At 53.4% G+C, this 24,478-nt stretch overlaps 1 protein-coding gene across 7 annotated transcripts in view; it reads right to left on the bottom strand.

The window, feature by feature from the left end:
• MINK1 (misshapen like kinase 1) overlaps positions 1-24,478 on the bottom strand; it is a 51,978-nt gene that overhangs the window by 6,679 nt on the left and 20,821 nt on the right. For 5 of the 7 annotated variants that reach the window (XM_041001609.1, XM_041001612.1, XM_041001613.1 and 2 more), the window contains exons 2-13: positions 8,464-8,529; positions 6,428-6,484; positions 6,200-6,325; positions 4,736-4,846; positions 4,366-4,456; positions 3,864-3,994; positions 3,539-3,593; positions 3,380-3,458; positions 3,070-3,245; positions 2,644-2,713; positions 2,167-2,389; positions 189-305 (exon numbers count right to left, since the gene is read on the bottom strand). In XM_041001609.1, coding sequence (XP_040857543.1) covers positions 189-305; positions 2,167-2,389; positions 2,644-2,713; positions 3,070-3,245; positions 3,380-3,458; positions 3,539-3,593; positions 3,864-3,994; positions 4,366-4,456; positions 4,736-4,846; positions 6,200-6,325; positions 6,428-6,484; positions 8,464-8,529 — 1,302 coding nt within the window. Of the gene's footprint in view, positions 1-188; positions 306-2,166; positions 2,390-2,643; positions 2,714-3,069; positions 3,246-3,379; positions 3,459-3,538; positions 3,594-3,863; positions 3,995-4,365; positions 4,457-4,735; positions 4,847-6,199; positions 6,326-6,427; positions 6,485-8,463; positions 8,548-24,478 lie in introns of those variants that run through there. The other 2 variants (XM_041001610.1, XM_041001614.1) reach the window with 2 other exon arrangements.

The following is a 24,478-nucleotide window of genomic DNA, read 5'->3' as shown; positions in this document are numbered from 1 at the left end:
GGGAATGAAGGGAGGAGGGCAGGGAGCCAGGGCCGGGGTGGAAGGGTGGGAGAAAACAGAAAGAGTGAAGCTAGAAGAGATAGGGGGTCTCCAGGGCACAGAGAGCAGGGCGCAGGGCAGTGGGGTGCAGGCAGCAGGAGCGGGAGGAGGGGCAGGCAGGGAGGATGGGAGGACAGGGAGCGCCCTACCTGTTCCCGCTCAGCTTGCCGCCGCTCCTCCTCCCGCCGCAGTGCTTGCATGTCCTCCAGCCGCCGCTGCTGCTCCTTCTCCTGCAGCTTGCGCTGCTCCCGCTCCCGCCGCTGTTGCTGTGGGCCAAGAGGGAAGTGGGCTCAGAGGGGAGCAGAGACCTGGGAGGTGGCCCAGATTCTGCAAACATACCTGCTCAGGTCTGAGGGCCCAGAAGGGCTTGGTTTGTGGCAAGGGGCTCAGGCAAGGATAAAGCAGTGGCCGGTGTGGGCCAAGAGAGGTTACCTTTCCTGTTCTCATGCAGACAAGAAACAGACCCTGAGACAAGAAGCACCCTGCCCTGTCCACTAGAGTGGGCTGCGGTGATAGCCTCTGGCCACCAGGGGGCATCAGGTGCCCACACACAGCTGTGGACCTGGCTGCACTTTGCTGCTTTCTAAGCAAAGTATCCTCTGGAGGTGGGCAGCCCAGGGGCCCTTAACGCTGGCAGGAACTTCAGCCTTTTCCTGCAGGAAAGTTTCAGGGCTGCCTCCCCCAGGATGCGTCTGATTTTTAGCTGTGATTTTCAGCAACACTACATAGCTAATGAGCTAATGAAACTGCACAAGGCTGTTTTGGAGCAGGCTTTCCTGCAAGGTTCAACAGATGGGGGGGGGGGAGGTGTCTGCTCTGGGGAGAGGGACATGCCCAGTGTGGGCTTTTGTGTGCATGGATGCAATCACCCTTACAGGGAAGAGCAGTGGGCCTTTGGCACGTGGTTAAGAGATGGCTTAAAATGCCCATATCCTTCAAGTGCTGTATCCTTCAAGTGTCAACTCTAGCTCTGCTTCTGACCCAACGTCCTGCTAATGCAGAGCCTGGGAGGTGGCAAAAGGTGCTTGATGCCCCAAGGGAGATCTTAGCCAAGTTCTGGGCACCTGGCTAGGACCTGGCCACAACCTGCCGACTGTGGGCTTTGGGGAAAAAACCAACAGACAGTTCTCTTTCAAACAAAATTGGCAAAAAAAATTTTTACAAGTGTCCTGAATATGTAGACTTATTAAAGATTTACTTATATACTGGAAAGGCAGAGGGGCAAAAAGACATTTTCCATTCACTGCTTCATTCCCCCCATTGCCCATTACCGGGGCCAGGCTGAAGCTGGGATGCAGAGACCCTACCTACCAGGGTCTGCCCTGTGAGAGGGAGGAGCCAGCACCTGCTGCCACCAGGCCCATCAGCAGGAAGCTGGATCAGAAGTGCAAGGGGCCCAGGCCTCAAAGCCAGCACTCAGGTATGAGAGATGGTTACCCAAGCACCACAGTATCTGCCCAGACTTTTTTCCCCTTATTGTTTCCTCCATGCTACAACCATTTTCCTGGCATCTATACTGTATTAGGTATGGGGAGCAAACTAGAGTGGAGGATGTGCACAGGTTACTGGGTAAATACTATGGCATTTTAATAGGAGAGACCTTCGTTTCCACAGACATGGGCATCCTTTGGGTCCTGGAACCAATTCTCCAGCCGCTCCCCACCCCCTCAGATCCCAAGGGACAGATTCCTTCTAATTGGTGATATAAAGACACAGAAGTCTACACTTAAAATTAGGATTCTGTTAATTAAAATGTTTCTTCCACCCATCCATAATTAGTTCAGAACAATAAAACTTACACTTCACAAACCAAAGTTAAGACAACCAAAAGCAAAGGGTCTTTAAAAGCATCCTTTCCTGTTCTGACCAGGGGGCTGTGGACAGGGACTGTCGGGAGGTGCACAGATCCCTGGCCAGTGGTGCCAAGGAGGCAGCCAAAGTCAGAAAAGATGCGAATGGTCCTGCTGTGGGCCATGGGTGGTGTCTTCCGGAAATGGGATGTCTAGGACGCCAGTGCCTGGGACATGGAACCCCTAGCCCCACAGCAGGGAACCTTTGCATAGTTAGGAAGAGAAGCTGGGGAGTCCAGCTCGGCCTCTGCCCTCCCTGCAACGCTCAAGGGCCCACCTCCTCCACACGCCGCCGCTCTTCCTTCTGCTCCTCTATGCGCCGCTGGCGCTGGTGCAGCAGGTGCTTGATGTGCGCCTCGGGGTCGCGCTGCTGCTGCTGCTGCTGCTGCTGCAACTGCTGTTGCTGCTGCTTCAAGGCCTCCGAGTTGCTTTTGTTCTCCTGCTGGAGCCGGAGGAACTCACGGCGCAGTGTGGACTCCCCGGGCACGTTCATGATGGAGCTGGGGTGGGGCAGGTGGGTGAGTGTAGGCACCCAGAGTGGAGCTCTGCATGGACGCCCAGTCGGGGGGGGGCTGCACAGAGCCACACTATGTCCCCTCCCTCTGCCTGCACCCAGCCCTCCCCGCCGGCACCCCTTGCTCACTCTCCTTCCATTTTTCATCATCGCTCAAGGATTTCACGGGTGTTCCTTCCAGCCCACGCCAAGCACCACCACTGCCCCTCCACCCACCCCATGCCCCGTCTGCCAGCCCACCTTGGCTCCCCCTCCTCCCCGTGGCTGTCGTCCTCCTCCTCGCTGCCGCTGTACTCGTACTCTGTCTCCTCTGCAGGGGGACATCATGGTTGTCTCCCCACCCAGTGCCCTGGCCCCTCCCTGGGCTAGGGACAACTGTGGGTAGGGACAACTGGGAATTCTGATGCCCAAGCATGCGGGTCCCACCTGCCTCCATGTAGCAACCAGGAGACTGTGTCTTGGGTGCGGGTCTGGGAAGTGGCAGCCTGAGGACTGCCCCCCACTGCCCTGTGATGTATGAAGCACCTGGGCAGGTGGGTCAGTGGGGAAAGAGGAACAGCTCCCCTAGGGGGCCCTAGCGGGGGCCCAGAAAGGGAGTGGGGAGCTAGAAGCCTGGGGCAGACTGAGGCGCTTCCTGAGGCCCGTGGCCGCCCACCTGCCACAGACCTTTCTCACCCCGCTTCTTCCGCGACCGGTCAATGTGGTCCTTGAGCTGGATGCGGACCTGCCGCTCCGTGGGCTGGTCGCGGATGAAGGGGAACTTGAGGAGCTGCTCAGTGGGCGGGCGACTCAGGTAGGTCTTGATGAGACAAGTGTCGATGAAGTCGATGAACTTCTTGGACCTGAAAGCAGCCAGGGCTCACCCAGGGGCAGGAGGAGCAGGCATTGTCCACCCAGGAGCTGCCCTGGCCGTCGCTGTCCGCTCCACCCCGCACCGCGGCTCCTCAGGGGAGGATCCAGGCCCTGGCCGACCTACCACTTCTTGGACTTGAGCCGGGGTGGGGGATTCCGGGGGATGAGGAAGAGGGCTCGCATGGGGTGCATATCACACAGAGCTGTGGCATAGAGGCACGCTGTCAGTCCCCTCCACCTCACAGAACGCCCCTATCTCACCCCAGGCAGACTCAGCACTTACGGGGGGCTCCCTCTGCCATCTCGATGGCTGTGATTCCTAGAGACCAAATGTCACTCTGCAAGAGGCAAAGACGGCACTAGTGAACGTCCTCAACACCTCTGCCTTGCAGGCACCAGCCCCTGGCTTCCTGGGGACCTCCCTGTGCTCCCCATTCTGGCCGAGGCTCCTCATCCTCCATCTCTCCTCCCATACCCATTGCTGTGGCTCCCCAGCCTGTACTGCTAACATGTCGCCAACCTTGGCGTCCTTCCCAGACCTGCTGGAGCTCAGCATCCCCACCTCACCTCCTGCCCCCAGCAGCTTCAGCTGCCTGCCACTTCCATACCCTGTAATCATAGGTGGCATCAGGGTTCTCATCACAGGCGATGACCTCCGGGGCCATCCAGTAGGGGGTCCCAATGAAAGTGTTCCGCCTGCCCACGGTGCGGTCCAGCTGCGCGCTCACCCCAAAATCCACTGTGACATGTCCGTACAGAGGGACAGGTCCAGGCCTCAGCTGAGGGGACCTGACCTCCTCCTCCACCCCCAAGCAACAAGGGGAACCTGACCCAGTCTTCCTGCACTTCGGCAGAGGTGGGGGTGGGGTGAGTGAGAGGTCAAGGACCAACACCCTGGGGCAGGGGTCACAGAGTGCTCCCCCATCCTCTGCCAGGGCATTCAGGGACAGGTGGCAAGCAAGAAGCTTCCAGAAGAGTTTTCAGTAGGAGAGGAGGCCTCCCAGCACATGGTGGTTGGACCTGGGTCAGCAGCAGGGAAGACCACCCGCCCACCTGCCCACCCTGTTCTCTCTCCTGGCAGTGGAATGGGCCCAGAGGGAACCTGCACACCTAGCTTGACCTCGGCATTCTCCGTCAGCAGCACGTTCTGGCCCTTGATGTCCCGATGGATCACCTTGTGTGCATGGAGATGCGCCAGACCCTGCAGCGGGAGCAGGACATTGGCTGTGGTGTCGGGGCAGGGTGCAGGGGAGTGAGGAGGGACAGGGAGATGTGGGGGTCATCCAATGTGTGCATAGCTGGGCTGAAAGAACACAGCACCTTCCCCCCATAGCTGCCCCACCCACCCAACACAGGCTGAGCTGCCTTCTGGAAGCTTCTGAGTCACCTTGCTCTCTCTGAGCCCCCAGGCGTCACTATCCAAGTGCAGACCCTGGCAGAATTGCAACCCAGAGGCAGAAGGAGCAGTAGGGAGGCGCACCCTGAGAATCTCCCGGCAGATGTAGGCGATGCAGTCCTCCTTCAGCGCGTTGCCCTTGGTGTTCTTCACCAGGTCGGTCACGGAGCCAGCGCCACAGAACTCCATCACCAGCTACGGCCCCGTCAGGGAGAGCAGCGGGGTCAGGCCAGGCCTGCAGCCCAGCCAGAGGCCTCGGGGCTAGGCGAGGCTCTGTGCCTGACAGCAGTGACCACCTGGCGCCTCATGAGGGTGATTCAGAGGTGAGACGAAAAAGGGGAGAGCTGGGTGCAGGGCAGGTGTCTGGGGAGCCCCAAGCCTGTGTGGGTGGCAATGAGGGTTTGCCTTTCCCCTTAGGAAGGGTGTGAAGCTTCTGGAAGGTTCTATGCAGGCCACAGACCCCCAGATGACTGGGGAGCACTGCCCTGCATCAGAGAGCCCCAGCAAGCTAAGAGGGTTTCACCGTCTTGAACGACTGGGCAGAACAATCACAAGAATCCCATGTTGTAATGGATAAAAACCAAGTTTTAGCGACCTGCCTGCAGGTCTATGGGACTCAGCTGTTGTGCTGCCTGCTGCTTCCACGGGGCACATGGCACAGTGGGGTATGCAGGCAAGTGCAGGGGTCTCCCCAGGGAGCTGCAGCGGGGACCTGGGGAGACTTTCACAAAAGCCTTGTCCACTGCAGAACACAGTTGCAAGGGGCCATCTATTTGCACAAGCAACAGAGGTCATTTGCATGTGTCCCCAGTTGGGGCCCCTTGGACAGCAGGGCACAGTGGGCGGAGGAAGGGACCACTCCTAAAACAGGTCCGGAAGAGTGCGCTTGGCTGTTGGCACCCAGCTGCTTGTCTCAAAGCTCTTTGCCTGTATACACCTGGGAGGTAAAAAATCTATCCACCTGTAATTACACCCCTCGTCCTCGTGCGTGCGTGTCTCCCTGGGGCTCCTGCAAGTACCTGCTGCCGACTGGCTGACTGCCAGCAGGGAGCCTGGCCCAGCCCTCAACCTGCTCCTGCTGCCCTCCCTAGGACCTTGGCTCACCACCAAGCTGAGGCTGGTAGAACCCTGACTCTCTGGAACATTCTGGACCAGGAGGTATGGGGGAATGGGGCTCCGATAGTCCACATTGGAGCTGTGTGCTCCAGGAGGCTCTGAGCCCACACGCCTTCGGGAGCTGCGCTCCAGGGCAACGGGACCAAGCACGGCCTCCCTGCAGCCTCTTCTTACCAATATGCCGCTGCTCGCTACTTGGTGCCTGGCAGCCTGGCAGCCTGGCCAGGGCACGGGTGGGGGTGGAGATCAGGATGCCTGCCCACCAGAGCACAGAGGACAAGAGGCTACATGGCGTGTGGAATCCTGGATCTCATGATGTCCCTCTGATCCAGACTTGACAAGGCTGGGGGACTGAGGAGGGCTAGAAAGCTACTGCCCTGGCCATGGGTCCCGAGGGCCTGCAGGCAGGGCCGTGGGGAGGGGGTGCCTCACCCAGAGCTGGTCGTCATTTCCTGGTGGACTCTTCTTGATGAAGGCCCCATAGTAGGTGGCAATGTTGCGGTGGTGAGAGTATTTTTTCAGCATGTTGATCTCCTGTTTGATCTCTTCCTCCTCGTCCTAGGCAAAGGTGGGGGGAGGGTGGTGAGCCTCAAGAATCGCCCCCAGCCCCCAGCCCCCGCTCAGGGCTTCGATTTTCCCTCTGCCTGTCACAGCACCTACCTCCGTGACGTCCATGACCTTGATGGCAGCCAGCTGCCCAGTCTTGACATGCCGACCCTGCAGGACAGAGCCGGGCATGGAGGGATTGGGGCCTGTGTTCAGGGGGTGAGTGGGGACAGGGCTCAGTCCTGGGAGAGGCCACCTCTCTGGTCGGTTTTCATTCTCAGAGTGTGCCCCCCACCCCTGCTCTCCCCCAGGTGCAGACTCCTCCGCCTGTGTGTTGGCCACTGAAACAGACACAGGAGAAGGTTCCTGGGCCTTCAGGGAACAGAGGAAAAACACACACACTGATCTGATTTCCAGGCTGTGAGTTCAACAAACATGGGATCTCCTCTGGTCCAAAAACTCAGGGAGAGACTGGCCTTGTCGGGCACGGGTTAAGCTGTCTGCCCGCAGTGCCAGCATCCCGTGTGAGCACCAGTTCAAGTCCCGGCTGCTAGGCTTCCAATCCAGCTCCCTGCTAACACTCTTGAGAGCAGTGGAGGATGGCTCAAGTGCTTGGGCACCTGCTCCCATAGGAGAGCATGGGTGAAATCCTGGCTCCTGGCTTCAGCCTGTTCTGGCCCTGGCTACTACCACCATTTGTAGAGTGAAACAATACATGACAGATTTTCCTTCTCTCCCTGTAACTCTGCCTTTCAGATAAATACATAAATCTTTGGGGAAAGAAAAATTGAGTGACATGTTTTAACTCCACTCCCTGCCTTGCATCTGCTGGCCTCTGAAGGGCAGCAAGGGGAAGCCACTTATCCTGACAGGGTGGGTGGGCTGGAGAGGAGGCAGGGAGAGGGCTTCGCCTGGCTCCCCTCGCCTAGAAACGACACAAAGCTGGGGGCTTTCCTGACATACCAGCCTGGGCAGGAGGAGGCCTCTCCCAGGCTCAGAGACAGGGAGAGAAGAGAGGGCTGACGTTTTAGGGAACTTGGAGGGTACTGGAGGGCCATGCTGATGCCCATGCAGTCACCAGACCTGGTAGGAGGGAACTTGGCCTTCCCCGGTTGGTGCGTCTCAGCAGCCCCTGTCTCCCGCTGTGGCCTTCTGGAATTCCCCGCACAAGTCATCTAAGGTTTGGGCAGGAAAGCCAAGGCTTCCTGGGGAAGCCCAGGATAAGAGAAGGCAGCCCCTCGTGGACATGGGCATAGGTGGGGCCGGCTCATGGACCAATGCTGCCCTCAGCAGCCACTCAAGCACAGGAGCACACCAGCTATCTTCATGGCAACAAGTAGGCAAGACACTGAGGGGTGAGATGTGTTTCTGTATGTGTGTGGGGGGGAGAGGTGGTGAGGGGGTGCCTGTTTCTCCAAGCTCACAAGGGAAGCAGGTAAGAAAAGGGCAGGTAGGCCCGGTGACCAGGGAAACAGATGCAGGCTGAGGGCTTGGGGCGCCGTGTGGGGACAAAGAAGCAGGTGTGTTCTGCAGGGTACTACCCATCTGGAACGTGCCCCTCCCTGCTGCGGTCCCCATCCAAGTGTAAGTGGTGGTCAAGCCATGTGCGAGGCCCAGGCTCCCAGCTACCATCAGTGGCCACCTCAGTGGGGACAGGCAGCTTCCAGAGCAGAAGGCCCAAGCTCCGGCGCAGGCTCTGGCTTGGATGTGGGCCGCCGCCCCTCAGTGCAAGGGTGCCCACGAGGTTCACCAGCTGCCGAGTCTCTCTGTGGCCTTGGAAGAAGCCAAACTCATATCTTTCAACCCACACCCTGCTCTGCATCCCAGGTGAGCTCTGCCACTGTACCCCTTTCCTGCCATACCCACCCCCACCCACACACACCATGCTCTTCTCACTGCCCTCACGCTTCCTGTCCCACACCCTACTCAGCTGCAGCCTGTTCCTGCCACACCCAGGACTGTGCTAAATGAAAAGAGAGGCCAGCAAAACATCTTCTCACTGCCCCTATGTCTCCTCCCCTCACATGCTTTCCACCTTTTTTCTGAAGCCTCCAGCCTATTTATCAGTGTCCCCCATTTCCTGCCCCCCTCCACCACATCCCCCACTGAAATCTCCAGGCCAGCGGCGCGGGGGGCAGTTTGGATCTCACCTTGTACACCTGTCCGTAGGTGCCATTGCCAACCACTTCCACCAGCTCAAAGATTCCAGCAGGGTCCTGGGGCGGGGGTGGGGGGAGGAGAAAGAGAGAGAAGGCGTCAGGACTTCCAAAGAAAAGCTGAGGCTGCAGGAGAGATCGAGGCCTGGGCTCAGGCCAGTGACCTCCGGGGTCCTCACAGGGGGTCCCGAGGGCCGCCCTTCACCTGGGTTGACTCCCAGCTGACGTTCTGTGGGGAAGGAGGAAGAAAATGTGCGAGAGTGAAGCTCTGTGGAAGTGCTCCTATTGTCAAGCCCACAGCCCAGCTTTCCAAGTCTGCCCACATCCACCCCATGAGTGTGCCCGAGGCCCTGCCTCTGGGGTTGGCATACATGTCAGGTGGGGCAATGCTCATAAAATGCTTACAATGGTGTCTGGCACACAGAGCGTGTGTGCCATAAAAGTTAATTATCACCATGATGGCCTCGGTTTCTGGGAGCAGGGATGAGGCAGGCTGGCAGGGATGAGGAGCCGCCGCCACCCCATGCTCCACTCCCCTTCCCAGAGCTCCTGTGCCACAGAACAGACCACATTTAAGGCATCCGAGAACTAGACCTTCTGGGATGGACGGGGCAAGGGACGGCGGGAAGGGCAGGCGGGCAAGGCAGAACTTCCTGTTCCTCCTCCCCTGAGCCAGGCAGTGCCAGGAGGGAAGGGGGGCCTAGACAGAGCCTCATCTTCCTGTAGGGCTGAGTACAGGGTGAGTGCGAGCCTCCTGGTCTCAGAGAGGCACAGCTATCCCCAGGTGGCCACCCACACCCTCCTGGCAGGAAAGACAGGGCAGCAGGGGGAGGGGGCCAGGGTTGAGATGCAGCTGCAAGCTGGCAGCAGCCCATCCTGCCCTCATCCCTACAGAACATACTTGTGATACTGGCCAGGGGGAAGCAGAAGTGAGGGTGGGGCTCAGGAACACACCCTCCAGGTAACCCCAGGGCCCCCGTGCTCATCAACCTGAAGGTGCGGAACCTAAAATAACTTCTCCCTTGATTGTGGAAGGTGGTTTGGGATTTCTGTGAGAAAAACCACTCCCCTCACCACCATGATTAAAGCACAAGCCCAATCTCCCCTATGCCCACTGAAGTGAGCTGACGGTGAGGGTGCAGTGGGGTGCAGGCAGACATCAGCCCTGGGCTGCTGAAGAGGCACGCAGGTGGGAACTCACCCTGGCTCCCTGTGGCTGCACGGCTGCAGCATGTGTATTTACATAGCTGCAAATTCCCTGAAGAAGGGCACCGGGTGTTCTTTGCTTGCTTGGGTCTGTCCAGCACCCAGCCCAGGCCTGGCACAGGCAGCCAGGAAAACCATCCCAGCCAGCCCACTCACAGCTGGAGACAATGACACTAACAAGAAAAAAGATGGTTGAGCCGCTAGATGTCAGTTAGGGGGCCGAAGGTGTGTTGCAATGGGTTATATCATAGCCTATGGTGCTGATAATCCCACAAGCGCTAGTTCAAGTCCCAGCTCCTCCACTTCCAATCCTGCTCTCTAATGTGCCAGGGAAAGCCCATGAAGATGACTCAAGTGCTTGCGCCCTGCTACCATGGTAGGAGACCCAGATGGAAGGCCACGCCTGGCTCTGGCTGGGTCCAATCCTGATCCTTGCAGCCATATCGAGAATAAACCAGCAGATGGAAGATCGCTGTCTCCCTGTAAGTCTTTCTTTCCAATAAGATAAATGTAACAAAACCAAAACAAAGCAAAAAGCTGCTGCTTAGGACACCAAAGTGCCTGGGTTCATGTTTCAACTCCAGTTGACAATGGCCCCTTCCAGCTAACTTGCTCTGGGAAGCAGTGGGTTGGCGGCTCAATACTTGGATCCCTGCCACCGATGTGGGAAACTGATGGAATTTCTGATTCCATCTCAGACTTGACCTTGCCCTGATTGTTGTGGGAATTTGGAAAGATCTTCCGGAGATGGAAGATCTCTGTGTTGTGTTTCTGTGTCGCTCTTTCAAGCCTTTTTTCTTTTTTGTAAATAAAAAGGCAAGTGCTCTTTGGCACAAATTTGCACTTCAGGGTTAGGCTAGGCTGCCACTTGTGGTGTCTTTATCTTTGCACTGGTTCAAGTCCCAGCTGCCCTGCCTCCAGCTGCTTGCTAATGCAGACCCTGGAACACAACAGATGATGGCTCGAGGGTCTGGGTCCCTGCCACCCATGTGGGAGACCCAGATGGAGTTCCTCACTCTTGACTTCGGCCTGGACCATTCCTATTTGGGGATTTAATCAGTAGGTGGGAGAACTCTGTCACTAGTATACATGAGAAAAAAAAATGAGTTCTAGGATCAGTGTGATGTGCAATAGACTAAACTGCCTCTTGCAGGCCAGCGTTCCACACTGGGGCACCTGTTCGAGTTCTTCACTTGATCTTAGCCAAAAGGCCGAGAAGAGATACCTGTTTTGAGCTCTGCATGCTGTGTTTTGGGTCCAGCTCCCTGCTGAAGCACCTGAGAGGGGAGCACATGATGGCACAGGCACTTGGGCGCCTGGCTTCAGTGTAGCCACCTTGGCTACTGTAGCTAAGTAGGGAGTGAGCCATGGATGCAGGATCTGTCTCTCTTTCAAGGAAACGAGCTGCTTATAGCAGTAGAGTGGTGGGCGGTGGCTTGTTGCCAGGGAGAACAATGGCATCAGTTGTGTCCTGAGCAACTAGTTAACTGTTGAGGGACTTTTGCTTTTCTTTTAAGATTTATTTTACCTATTTGAAAGATGGAGTTAGTAAGAGAGAGAAACAGATCTTCCATCCAGGGGCTCTCTCTCCAAACAGCTGCCACAGCTGGAGTCAGGCCGATCTGAAGCCAAGAGCTTCATCTGAGTCGCCCATCAGGGTGCAGGGGCCCAAGAAGTTGGGCCATCTTTGTGCTACTTGCCCAGGCCACAAGCAGGGAGCTGGATGGGAAGAGGATCAGTCAGGATTTGAACTGATGTCCCTATGGGATGCTGCCATTGCAAGCAGCAGCTTTACCTGCTATGCCACAGAGCTCGTCCCTTGTGTGTGAGGGGGTGGGACTTGTTTTTCTCTCACAAACTGAGAGGGCCCTGTTTGGGTAGAGTCTACTTCACCGTTTCAGGGCACAGAAAGGTTCCAGAGCCTGGCGCGGTAGCCCAGTAGCTAAAGTCCTTGCCTTGCACACACCAGGATCCTATGTGGGCGCCGGTTCTAATCCCAGCAACACTGCTTCCCATCCAGCTCCCTGCTTGTGGCCTGAGAAAGAAGTAGAGGATGGCTCCAAACCTTGGGACCCCGCACCACATGGGAGACTCAGGAGAAACTCCTGGCTCCTGGCTTCAGATTGGAGCAGCTCTGGCCATTGTGGCCACTTGGGGAATGAACCAATGGACAGATCTTCCACTCTGTCTCTCCTCCTCTCTGTATATCTGACTTTCCAATCAAAAATTAAAAAGAATTGGGTTACAGCTAGGATCCCAGGTGGGATCCCTGGAGGAGGAGATGATGTCTGAGGTTATTTTCAGTTGGTGATGGGAGGGGGGAGAGGGCAACGAGGTGCTGAGGCCAGCAGTTTAGGGGGCCTGGAAGTCAAGTCTAAGATAGGAGGGGGCTATGCAGAGGCAAGCACCCACCAAGAGGTAAGCAAGCTGGCTCTGAAATGAAATCCACCTCAAGACGCCATTCACTTTGCAGCACTCACCACAGCCTTGGGCCAGCCACTGACTGGGGGGCAGGAGAAAAGAAGGCACACGGGCATGGTGGTGGACTGCTATGCAATCACACAAAGGATGGAATCATGGTGTATGCAGCAGCATGGATGGAACGCAGTCACTTCATGAAACAAACCAAGTACACTACCACCACCTGAGCCCACGCCCATGTGGGGCTGAAAAACAGGAGATCTCACGGAAGTGGAGAATTTCCTGGTGGCTACCTGAGGTTGGGGAAGTGGCAGGGAGAGGCTCACTGAGGTTTTTCGGTTCCAGCTAGGCAGAAGAAAAAATTCTAGAATTTGGTGGCACAGTGGAACAATGACAATGTGCTGCATAGTTCTCTAATAAAGAAAACCTGGAAGACAGGATTTTGAATGCCTTCCCAGTTTAGAAAAAAAATGTTAAATGCTCATAAGGACAGATTCACCTTGAGTCCCATGCATATGTGTAACAAACCATGTAAAACACACAACTTTTATATGTTAACAGTTTTGTTGAAAAGTTGTCAAAACCCCAAAAATTCTGGAGTTGAAGATTTAGAGATACGAGTGGGAGTTAGTGGCATAGCCCGAATAACAGGGAAAGGGCTCAGGGATGGCAGAACAGCACGGGGGATGGCAGAACAGCACGGGGGGGGGGGGGGGCTGCCTGGTGCATGCTGGAGTAGAAAGGGAGCACACTGAAGAGGGCAGTGCAAGGTAACAGTGAGTCCCCTAGGCTGCAGAGGACTCGGACGGCACACACGCTAGAGGCCTGAGCAGCTGGCAGCTCAAGGGGCACCGATGTGGGACAGCAGGTGCAGCCACGGGGGCCGAGGAGCACAACCTAGGAGCACTGCCATCGAGAGCAGGGCGCAGCCATGGGGACTGGAAAAGCACAACTCAGGGGGCACTGCCACGGGGGCCTGCACAGCCATGGCAGGAGAGAACAAGGCAGGCGCCAGGAGCCACACCAAGTCTCCCGGCAGCTGGCAGGGATCCGGGCACTTGAGCCGCCATCTACTGCCTCCCAGGCTGGGTTTCAGCAGGAAGCTAAAGGCAGGAGCGGCGCTGGGACGTGAACCAGACACCCTGAGACGAGAGGTGGGCATCTTGACCATGATGCTAAATGCCTGTCCCAGGAACTGACCTGTGGATGAGTACATGCATGTTGCCTGCACTGTCCACTGGCTGGCTTACAGGAGTAGGAAACCACGAAAGTGCCTCTGCGTACATCCCCAGAGATGGATGACACAATTCAGGGTCGATTTGTGCACGGATTTGGCTGCAAACGTGGGCCCTTCAAATCCTGGGCCTGTCTGTATTCTTGGTCACTCTCTTTGAAGGTGACCCAGAAAAGCTGCTCCGGGGAGCTGGGCGGGGGAGCAGTACTCTGCTCCTGGGAAGCCACGAGGCTGTCTGAGGTCGCCCCAGCCCCACTCTGAAGGAGGCTGCCAGGGGCCTTCTCCACCTCTCCCTCATGATGCTCAAAGTCTCACCTGGCCTGCTGCTAAAGGAACAGAGGAACAAAAATGAGGCCTTGGGTGACATAGGAGAGGACAGGAAGTGAAGAGGCAGCAAGAGGAGGCAGGAATAGATCCTCAGTAACTCTTGCTTCAGGCCACGTGCTCAGCAGGCTTGCGGGGCAGAGCCATGGGCCGCAACATCCACATCCCACACAGCACCTTGGCTTGAGTCCATGGCTGTCCCACTTCTGATCGGCCTGACCCAGCCATGTGCGGAATGAATTGGCAGCTGGAAGACACCTCCAGCAGATGAAAGATCTCTCTCATCTGCAAATCTGCCTTTCAAATAAACAAATACATCTTTAAAGACAAGTACAGGGGGCCAGTGGGCCCTCTCTGGGACACCAGCACTTCAGGGAGTGGCTGGCAAGGCAGCAGCAGTGTGTGACTCCTTGGGGCAGACCACAGCTGGGTCAAGCCAGGCAACCTGCGAGTGGCTGGGAACGGGCAGCACTCTGGAAGGTCCAGTGCTGTCCCCCAGGGGAGCCCTCCCCTCCTATGGCCTCAGGACTCCCTTCCCAGGCCCACACTGGCACCTGCCTCCTTCCACACCCAGCCACTCCTGTGTGAAAACGACCTCTAACATTCAGCAAACTCAGATTGCAAGGACTTTTTTTTTTCCCCTCCCAGCTATGAGCTCACCATAAACCAACCTTTCCAGGAGTGTCAGCCACAATGTTATGTATTGATCTCTTTGAGAACCAAGTAGATTAACACCTAAAACAACCTGAGACTCACACAGTTTAGTCTTGACTCTTCAACATAGCGCTGAAGGCTCTAACCAGACAAGCAATTAGATCAGAAAATAAAGTCACAGGCAGTAGGAACTCATGAAAAATCCATTAGAATAAACATGGCTGGCAAGGATGCAAAAGATAATATCACCACACAAAAGTTAACTATTTCTAAGCTCCAAAATTAAAATAATTTCATCTGTAATAGCATCAGAAAGAATCAACATTCAAAAGAAGTCTCAAAGACGTCTCAGATATGTACACTGTAAACTAGAAACCAATGCTGAACTTACATGTTTAAGCAAACAGTAAGATATATCCCTGTATCAGAAAACTTAAAACTGCTAAGATGCACAGGATTCAATGCACTTCCTGTCAAAAGCCCAACTGGTTACTTTCGCAAAAAATGACAAATTTGTCTTAAAAAGTCACATGAAAGTGAAGAACAAATCTTAAAAAAAAAAAAAAAAGATTTTTCCAGAGAAGGAGAGAAAGATCTTCCATCCACTGGTTTACTCCCCAAGTAGCCGCAACGGCCAGAGCTGAGCACTTCTGACGCCGGAAGCCAGGGTCTTCTTCTGGATCTCCTACATTGGTGCAGGGTCCCAAGGACTTGAGCCTTCCTCTGCTGCTTTCCCAGGCTAGTAGCAGGGAGCTGGATGGAAAGTGGAGCAGCCAGGACACAAACCCCCAATACATATTTTTAAAATGTACTTATTTTCGGGGCCCAGCATGGTAGCCTAGTGGCTAAAGTTTTTGCCTTGCACACTCGGGATCCCATATGGGTGCCAGTTCTTTGTCTTTCCTTCACTCTATAAATTTGATTTTTCAATAAAAATAAAACTTTGAAAACAATTATTTTTATTTGAATGGCAGAGTTACAGACAGGAGAGACAGAGTTAGACCTGAGAAATAAACATTTTCAAAAAGAATTTTTATGCAAAGTAGCAGGCTAACTCTCTGCCTGTGCCACCAGCACCCCATCCTGGCTGCTCCACTCCTGCCTGAGACAGCAGCAGAGGATGGCTCTCCAGCGCACCCCTGGGACCGACAGAAGGACCTCCTGGCCCCCACCCTCAGCCTGGCTCAGTTCCTGCTCATGGCAGCCATCTGGGGAGTGAGCCAGCAGATGGAAGAGCCTTCTCCATCTCGTCCTCTTTCAAATAAAACAAATCATAAGCACTTCTTAAGTTATATATGTATGTTTTTTTTCTTTTGAATTTTTGAATTATGCGTTACAATTTCACATAGACTGGGATTTCCCCTCCAAACTCCCCTCCCCCCCAGATTTTCCCCATTTTACTACAGTGGTATAGTTCTTCATAAGGAGTTATAATTCCATCAGTCTCTTATTTAAGTGTACCCCAACACTGCTGGTACAAAGGGTTTTGTTTTTTTAAAACCCTTTCTGCTTTAAAGGACACTACTGAGAAGGTGAACGGGACCATCCACAGAATGGAGAGCACACTCACAAATTATAGGGCTTATGAGGGATTTCTCTCTAAAGCATAAGAGAGATCCTACAATCAACTCCACAAGATGAGGGGCAGGGTGGGTATGTGGCCTGGTGTTTAGGGTGCCCAGGCCTTCCCTTGGTAGCTGTCTGCCCCGCTCCTCCAGCTTCTTAACACAGACCACGGGAGACCATAGGCATGGCTTAGTCAGCTGGGTTTCTGCCACAATGTGGAGACCTGGATTAAGTTCCCAGTTCTGCATCAGCCTGGCCCTGCCCTCACTATTATGGGCATTTGGGGAGTGAATCAGCAGTGGGAGTGTTTGCATGCCATCTCTCACTGATAAAGTGGAAAAAAAAAAAAAGGCAACAGGTGTTAGGGTATGCGGAGACTGAAGCCTTCATTTCCTGCTGCTGGGACATAAAATGGAGAAGCCACTCTGGAAGTTAGGGTAGCTCTGCTGATGTAAAAAACACATTTGTGACTCAGCAACTCCACTCCTAGGAAGCACTCAGAACTGAAAACATGTCCCCAAGGAAATTCGCACCTGAGGGGGTCAACATGTGACGCAGTGGGGTAAGCTTCTCCTTGCAGCAACAGTATCCTGTATTGGAGAACTGGTTCCAGTTCTGGCTGTTCTCATTTCTGATTCAGCTTCCTACTAATGTGTCTGAGAAAGCAGTGGGGTGTGGGGCATCCCTGCCACCCACACGGAGGATCAGGATGCTGTTCCTGGCTTCTGAATTCAACTGGCCCAGCACTGCCTGTTGTGAGCAACTAGGGAGTGAACCAGCAGATCAAAGATTTCTCTCTTTCTACCTTTCAAATAAATAAATGTCTTTTTAAAATTATTCCTAAATAGCCCAAAAAACAATCCAAATGTCCATCAACTGAATGGATTAGTGTGTCTTATCTGTCCATCAGAGTACTACTGGCAATAAAAGCAATAGAGTATGCCTGCTAGATGTTGCAACATACATGAATCATGAATCCTCCCAATATTCAGTGCAGGAGCGAAGCCAGGCACACAGGCCACACACACAGCCTGGCTCCATCTGTAACGCCCAGGACAGGCAAATCCAGAGAGACAGGAAGCAGCACAGGGGTTGCCAGGCACTGGGTGGTGACCAGGTTTCATCTGGGAATGAAGTAAATGTTCTGAGGTCAGACAGTGGGGACAGTTGTGCAAGGCTCTGACTATACTAAAAACCACTTTAAAAGGATGATTTTCATGGTATGCAAATTTACATCTCAATAAACTTATTATTAAAAACAATCACCAGACAGGTGTCGGACCCAGTAAGCAAAGCACCAATCAAACTGCCAGCACTGCGCAGTGGAGACTGGACCCAGGGCCAGCTCCTGACTCCAGCCTCCTACTAAGGCAGACCCTGGGAGGGCTTGAGAGCTGGTGCTCCATCCAGCCATGGGGCAGGCCTGGACTGTGTGCCCCACAGCTTGGCAGGAGGCTGCTGTGAGCAACTGGGGCATTCACGAGTGGATGGCAGCACTCTGCCTCTCAATAAAAACAGGCAAGAGGAGGACCTGCCACAGTACTCAATCATTACTGACTATTGACAACGTCCACTCTGAGAAAACAGGCCTAAGTGTTTATGACCTAATAACTCATATGAAAAAGTCCTGAAGAAGGGAGCTCATATGATTCAGAGTTAGGCAATTTGGTTTCTGTTCTTACTTCTGTGGCTAACAGGGCACATGTTTGGGGGTAAATATCTGGGTTCCAACAAAACAAAAAACAAAATGAAAACAAAAACAAACACTCAACACTAGTGTTGTGGCACAGCAAATTAAGCCTCTACCCATGACCCCAGCATCTCCTACGGATACCAGTTCAGATTCCACTTCTGATCCAGCTCCCTGCTAATACACCTGGGAAAACAGTGGTGGAAGATGGCTCAGGTCCAGGGCCACATAGAACCCCTGGAAGAAGCTCCTGGCTTTGGATTGGCTCAGCTACAACCATTGCAGCCACTTGAGCGAACCAGCAACAGGGAAATCTCCCAGTTTCTCTGTAACCCTTTCAAATATATATTTTAAGATGAATTTTACAATCCTGATTTTAAGGTTTATTCACTTGTAAGGCTGAATTGACAGAGGGAGAGACAGATCCGCATGCTGGTTCGTCCCTACGTGTTCATGACAGCCAGGGGCTGTGCTGGCCTTGCTGATGCAGGAGCAAGCTCAGAACTACCCCACAGCTGCTTTGGAGTATAGCTGTGGAAAGCGTTCAGTGCAAGTTGCCAGAGCAAGCCCAACCACGTCTGGACAATCGGAAAAGCTGCCCCCTCTGCAGCAGCCTGAGCGTCAGCCAATCGGAAAACGCCATCTGCCCACGCTCCTGAAGCCTTTAACCATCATCATCGCTGGTAACTTTGAGCACTTTCTTTGTTCCAGTACTGCCTAGCACACCACAAATATAATCTCATTACAAACTTTTAGATCAGTTCTATTGTTATATTCTCATTTCACAGATGAGGCAGTTTAGAGCAATTACATGGCTTGCCCAGGGTTATACAAAGCTAGGAAATGGTGCAGCCAAATTGGACTCCCAACACCTGCCATGCGCTCTGCCTGGCTCACAGCTCCAGCTGCCTAAGCGACCATGTTCTCCACTGCTTGGTCCCCTCTCTTGCCCCCAACAATATGAGGGATGGACTCCTGAGCTGAGGGAGCTGGGCCAAGAGTGAAAGGAAAAGACGACTTTGGGCAGCTGCTGTGCCAGCCATTCCAGCTGTGAAGGAAGATGGCAGATAGTGCACGGGGAAGTCAGGGCTGGAGAGCCCATCGTCATCGCAGCTGCAGAAAGGAGGTCTGCGAGAGCAGAAAGCCTGAGTGGACACAGACAACGAGCAGGCGGGGGCTGGGGGAGAGGGAGCACCACTGCAGATGAGGAGTGGGGAAGAGAGTGGCCGGTCCTAGCTGTCCCCAGGTGCCCCCAAATCCAGAGCCACCCTGGGGTTCCAGTTCCAAGAGGCCATCCAGAATGCACTTCTGGGGTTCAGAACGCTTTGAGATTATTCCCTCTCCCCGCAACATCCTTTATAAAGAAATCAGCACTTGGAATTGGCACATAATTACTGAGTACAGTGTGACATTTCCGGGTCTCCTACACAGGTGCAGGGTCCCAAGTCTTTGGGCCATCCTCGGCTGCTTTCCCAGGTCAGAAGCAGGGAGCTGGATGGGAAGTGGGGCCACTGGGATTAGAACCAGCACTCACATGGGATTCCAGCAGATGCAAGGTGAGGATTTAGCCACTAGGTTATTGTGCCAGGCCTGCACTATGACATCTCAATACAAGTATCCAGGGTACAATGATGAAATCAGAGCAACTGACATTTCTTTGCGGTAAGAACTTTCCAAATCCTCTAATCAAGTGACTTGAAATACACAAATTATTAGTCACTCTACATTGTCACAGAGCACCTCAACTTTTCCTTCCTATCTATGACTTTGTTCCCAACACCCATCTTCTCCCTAACCTTGCAAGCCTATGGTGATCCCTACTCTGGTCTCTGTTTTTTTTTGTTGTTGTTGTTGTTAAATTAATTGCATTGCATTATGTGACACAGTGTTATGGGCACTGGGATTCCCCCCACCCCTCCCTGAACCCTCTCCGCATGGTGGATTTCTCCACCTTGCTCCATTACCACAGTTCAAATTCAGCTGAGGTTCTTTCATTGGAAGTATTTACCAAGCATAAAGTCCAGTGTCTTATTATTCCAGTGGGTTCAACGATTTCTTGGTGAGACCATCTCTGGTCTGAAGATAAAGCCAGCAAAGCATCATCCCAATCAATTAAAGGCCCCGACATAACATCAACAGCCATTTACTACCTCATGGCATCAATTGACATGACATTGATTAATAGTATGTTGATAGGAAGATGCGGTTTCTTAACTACATCCTGTGACTTCTTCATAGACATTTCAATTTTGGTTTGTATTCAACCTGATTCCATACAGTTATCAGTTTAGGTACTTTTTTTTTTTAGGATGGGTGTGCAGAGAAATCCCCAATACCCTAGTGAGGCGTAACTAATCTTTGTGTCCCACCTAGTGAGGCATGTTTGGCCACTAGGTTGGTCCACGCTGACCGTTTCCTGTCTGATTCTAAGCTTTCCATGTTGTTGTCTGTCCATTCTAGATTTTTTTGTTTGTTTTGAGGGGTTACTGGAGCGATCCTAATGGTCAGTGCGAGGGAGGGTGGGGACCCAGAGCCTGAGCCAGGCTAGGACCAGAGAGAGCTCACCTCCCTATTCCGGAAGGAAGTTTATTATTCTTCTGATTCTGCAGTGGTCTCTGCTTTTTTAGCTTCCAACTAAGCACGAGATTGTGCGGTGCTCGTCTGTCTGTGCTTGGCTTATTTCATGTAACATGGTGTATGATGTTTGCACCCCAACCCACCTGTGGGGTCATAAATGAGCATTTCCTTCGTCCTTCTCCAATGAGATTCTTGACCTTAACTTAAAAATAACAGAGTATGATGAGGGTAGCCCAGTGGTGAGGTGGCACTTCAAGCTAAGCCTCCCATAGGAGCACTGGTTTGAGTATAAGCTGTTCCACTTCTGATCCAGTTCCCTGCTTACAACCTGGGAAAGCAGCAGAGGATGGCTCAAGCCCTTAGACCATTGCATCCAGGAGCTGAATGGGAAGTGCAGTGCCCATATGGGATCCTGGCACGTTCAAGGTGAGGCCTTTAGCCACTAGGCCACTGTGCCACGCCCATCTTTTAAAAAAATAGTATTTGTATGGGTCTGGCGTGATAGCGTAGCAGTTAAAGTCCTTGCCTTAAACGTGCCAGGATCCCATATGGGTGCTGGCTCTAATCCTGGCAGCCCAACTTCCCATCCAGCTCCCTTCCTGTGGCCTGGGAAAGCAGTTGAGGACGGCCCAGAGCTTTGGGACCCTGCGCCCGCGTGGGAGTCCCGGAAGAGCTCCTGGCTTTGGATTGGCTCAGCTCCAGACATTGCAGCCACTTGGGGAGTGAATGATTGGACTGGAGATCTTCCTCTCTATTTCTCCTCCTCTCTGTATATCTGCCTTTCTAATAAAAATGAATAAATCTTTTTTAAAAAATAGTATTGGTATGCAGGCCCTGGGCTAGGAATCTCACATATCCCAGCCAACTTCACCTTTGTGCGGCTGCATGGGGTAGATGCCACTGTCACCCTCACTTTGAGGAAGAGAGTACTGAGGTTCAGAGAGGGCAAGCAACTTGCCCAAGGCCTAACAGCTAAGCAAGGGGCCGGCCCAGGGGCTGAGGGCAGTCAGCGGGCCCAGCTAGAGCAGGCTCCTCAGCCCCAGCAGCACCAAGTCCACCTGACACGTGACTGCCATCTCTCCTCCTCTGGCAGAACAGAAGCTCCGGGGAACAGACACGTTCAAGTTGGGCCTGGGCACTGTGGAGTAGGAGAGGGAGGCAGAGCAGTACTGCCAAGGAGGCCCGACAGGAACCCAGCCGCCATGCTCTCTGTGCAGGGCCTGGAGCACACACAAAGCTGCTTCTGGTGTACAGTGAGCGCGTGGAGCTCGTCTGGCTTTCCCTCACTCACCAAGGCTCATCTGACTAAGTATTTCTGGTCCTCCCACACTGTACACATATTACAATTTTACAAAGCCTTTGTTTCTCGGCCAGTGTGGTGGCACAGTCGGTTGGGCTGTCGTCTGCAACCCTGGCATCCCACATGAGTGCTGGCTCAAGTCCTGATTACTCTATTTCTGCTACAGTTCCCTACTGGCAAGACGGCAAAAGAGGACCCAGGTTCTTGTTCCCCGGTTTTGACCTGGCCCAGTTGTGTGGCCACTCAGGGAATGAGCCAGCAGGTGAATAACTGATCTCTTTCTTTTTCCCTATCTCTACTTTTCAAACAAACAAAATTTCAAATAAAGTAAAATAAATAATAAAATCTCTGGTTCATGGACCTGCAGTGGAAGGGGTCCTAAACACAGTGGGCTCAGACAGACAACCAAAAGATCAGAGCCATCAGGGAGCGGTGACGCAGTAGCGCCAGGCTGAACAACACACAAGGTCATTTTAGATGCGCAGATACACACGACGCTCATTCAGCTATGAAGAGACAACAGGGATGGTGGCTGCAGAAACGCCGAGACGTGGTCAACTCCTCACACAATGCACAGGGCCGGGTCTTGCAGGTTCACTGCAACTCTCCAGCACACGCCTCATGCAGGCAGGTCCAGCAGGAAGTCACCCTCGCCTGACTCAGAGCTACCTGGCTATCTTTTCCTCAGTTTCCCTACTGCTCCAGGTTTTTGCTTTTGAGTTTTGACAAGGAGTTTGAATGCCTGCTGACTGAGCATGTCAAATGCCAGAAGGAGAAAGGCAGAGCCGATGTGGCCAAGCAGAGCTCTGTGGAAGAAGCTGGAGAGAGGAGCCACGAAGCTGGGGCGGAGCAGTAAAGAGGAAGCCACAACGGAAGTACACAGGGGCACAGGGCATGGGCTGCCTCCTTAGACCTTGCCCTTCTGTCTTTTTTTAAAAGTGTATTTATTTTTTTTGAAAATCAGAGTGATGTAAGGGAGAGGGGGAGTGGAGGAAAGAGAGAAGAGAGAGGAGAAAAATAGACATCTTCCATCTTTCCATCTATTGGTGCACTCCCCAAATGCCCACAACAGCCAGGGCTGGGCCAGGCCCAAGTCAAGAGCCCCCAATGTCATCTGGGTCTCCCCACGGAAGTGGCATGCTCTTCAACCCTCATCTGGCTGCCTCCACGAGTGTTCATCAGCAAGAGGTTGGGTGAGAAGCACAGCAGCCAAGACTCAAGTCAAACCCTGAGTTATGAGATGCGGCGTCCCAAGCAGCAGCTGAGACACAACGGCCACTCTCACTCTTCCACTTTCAGTCTATCAAGCACGTCTGTCTCCCCAGCCAGAGCCCAGCACTCCCACAAGACCCTGAGAGTCTCCCCTCCCCCGCATTCAGGCATGACAGGCATCTGACAAGTCATAGCACCTCAATCCTTCCCAAAATGCTGACCCGCCCATTCACCTGTGCTGTGGGGGACAGTGTCTGCCAAGAAGTGGCCCAGGGCTCTGTCTTCACTACCTCTATGACTCTCAAGGATTTGTGACAGCAAACAGGCCAGCGTGACTGTGGCTCTGCTGAGGGGTACCCAGCTGCAGCTCTCATCTCCTCTCCCCAGCAGTCATTTTAACACCACAGGAGGATGCACTGAAATTAGGTTAGAAATGAAGGTTGTGTAGGGCATAGCACGGTAGCCTAGCAGCTGAAGTCCTTACCTCGTATACTCCAGGATCCCATATGTGCACTGGTTCTAATCCCCACTTCCCATCCAGCTCCCTGCTTGCAGCCTAAGAAAGCAGTCGAGGACGGTCCAAAGCCTTGGGACCTTGCACCTGCGTGGGAGACCTAGAGGAAGTTCCTGGCTCCTGGCTTCGGTTCAGTGCAGCTCCGGCTGTTGTGGCTACTAAGGGAGTGAACCAGCAGATGGAAGATCTTCCTGTCTCTCCTTCTCTCTGTATATCTGACTTTCCAATTTAAAAAAAATCTTAGAAAATGGAGAGAATGCAAAAGGGATCTAAACCCATACTGTGCAGGATTGTGGAGGCTGAAGTGTGACAACCAGGGAGCGTGAGCTGGAGCATAAAGGAAGGAGAGAAGAGGGGCACCTCAACCACTCCTGCACCTTGTTGTGTTTTGAGTTTTTAAAGATTTATTTAATTTTAATTGGAAAGTCAAATTCACAGAGAAGGAAAGACAGAGAAATATCTTCTGTACACTGGTTCACTCCCCAAGTGTCTGCAAGGGCCGGAGCGAGCTGAGCTGATCCAAAGCCAGATGCCAGTAACTTCTTCCGGGTCTCTCACACAGGTACAGGGTCCCAAGGCTTTGGGCCATCCTCAACTGCTTTCCCAGGCCACAGGCAGAAGATGGAAGGGAACTAGAGCAGCCGGGATACAAACAGACACCCAAATGGGATCCCGGTGCATGCATGGTGAGGATTTTAGCCACTAAGCTACTGTGCCAGGCCCTACTCCTGTACCTTGAAATGTGCAGGTGTGTTCTGCACAGACAGATCCAGGAAGGCTGTGAAGGACAGCAGGGCCCAAGGAGGCGAGTTTCAGAGCTGATGGGTAAACTTCCCCGCAGGTGGCCCACAAGTGGCAGGTTACAAATCTGGCCCACAGACAAAGCCTCCTCAGACAGCAAGCCTTTTCCTCTCTATTCCTGTCTGGTTGGTTTTGTAGCTAGATAAAATCCCCTGTTGGGTAAAGTTTAAACTTTTTGGGGTGGGGAAAATTTTAACAAATTCAAACTGCTGATGTCAATAACAGCTAACATCTTTATTACGCACCTGTCAAAGGGAACCTTTTTAAACTTCGGTTCTATCTTCTGGGGACTTCTAAGCCAGATACTAACACAGAGAGGAGAGAATTAACAGTCCAACTTACAGGTGTTTCAATGTGAAGTACAAAATGCAACCATGAAAAGGGGTGGGGCAGAAGAGCAGAGCCCTGGCTTTTTCTGCTGACTGGAGTCTTCCAATGACTGGATCTCAGAGCTGGAAGGGCTAAGAATTACAGCAGGTTCGGGCAGCCATTTGAACCCAGCAGTTAGGA

Source organism: Ochotona curzoniae, unplaced genomic scaffold (genome assembly GCF_017591425.1).
Source record: "Ochotona curzoniae isolate NIBS_2020 unplaced genomic scaffold, NIBS_Ocur_1.0 scaffold_2453, whole genome shotgun sequence".
Taxonomy (NCBI): domain Eukaryota; kingdom Metazoa; phylum Chordata; class Mammalia; order Lagomorpha; family Ochotonidae; genus Ochotona; species Ochotona curzoniae.
The sequence above is the reverse complement of the archived record's forward strand: the minus strand, read 5'-3'. Positions and strand labels throughout refer to the sequence as shown.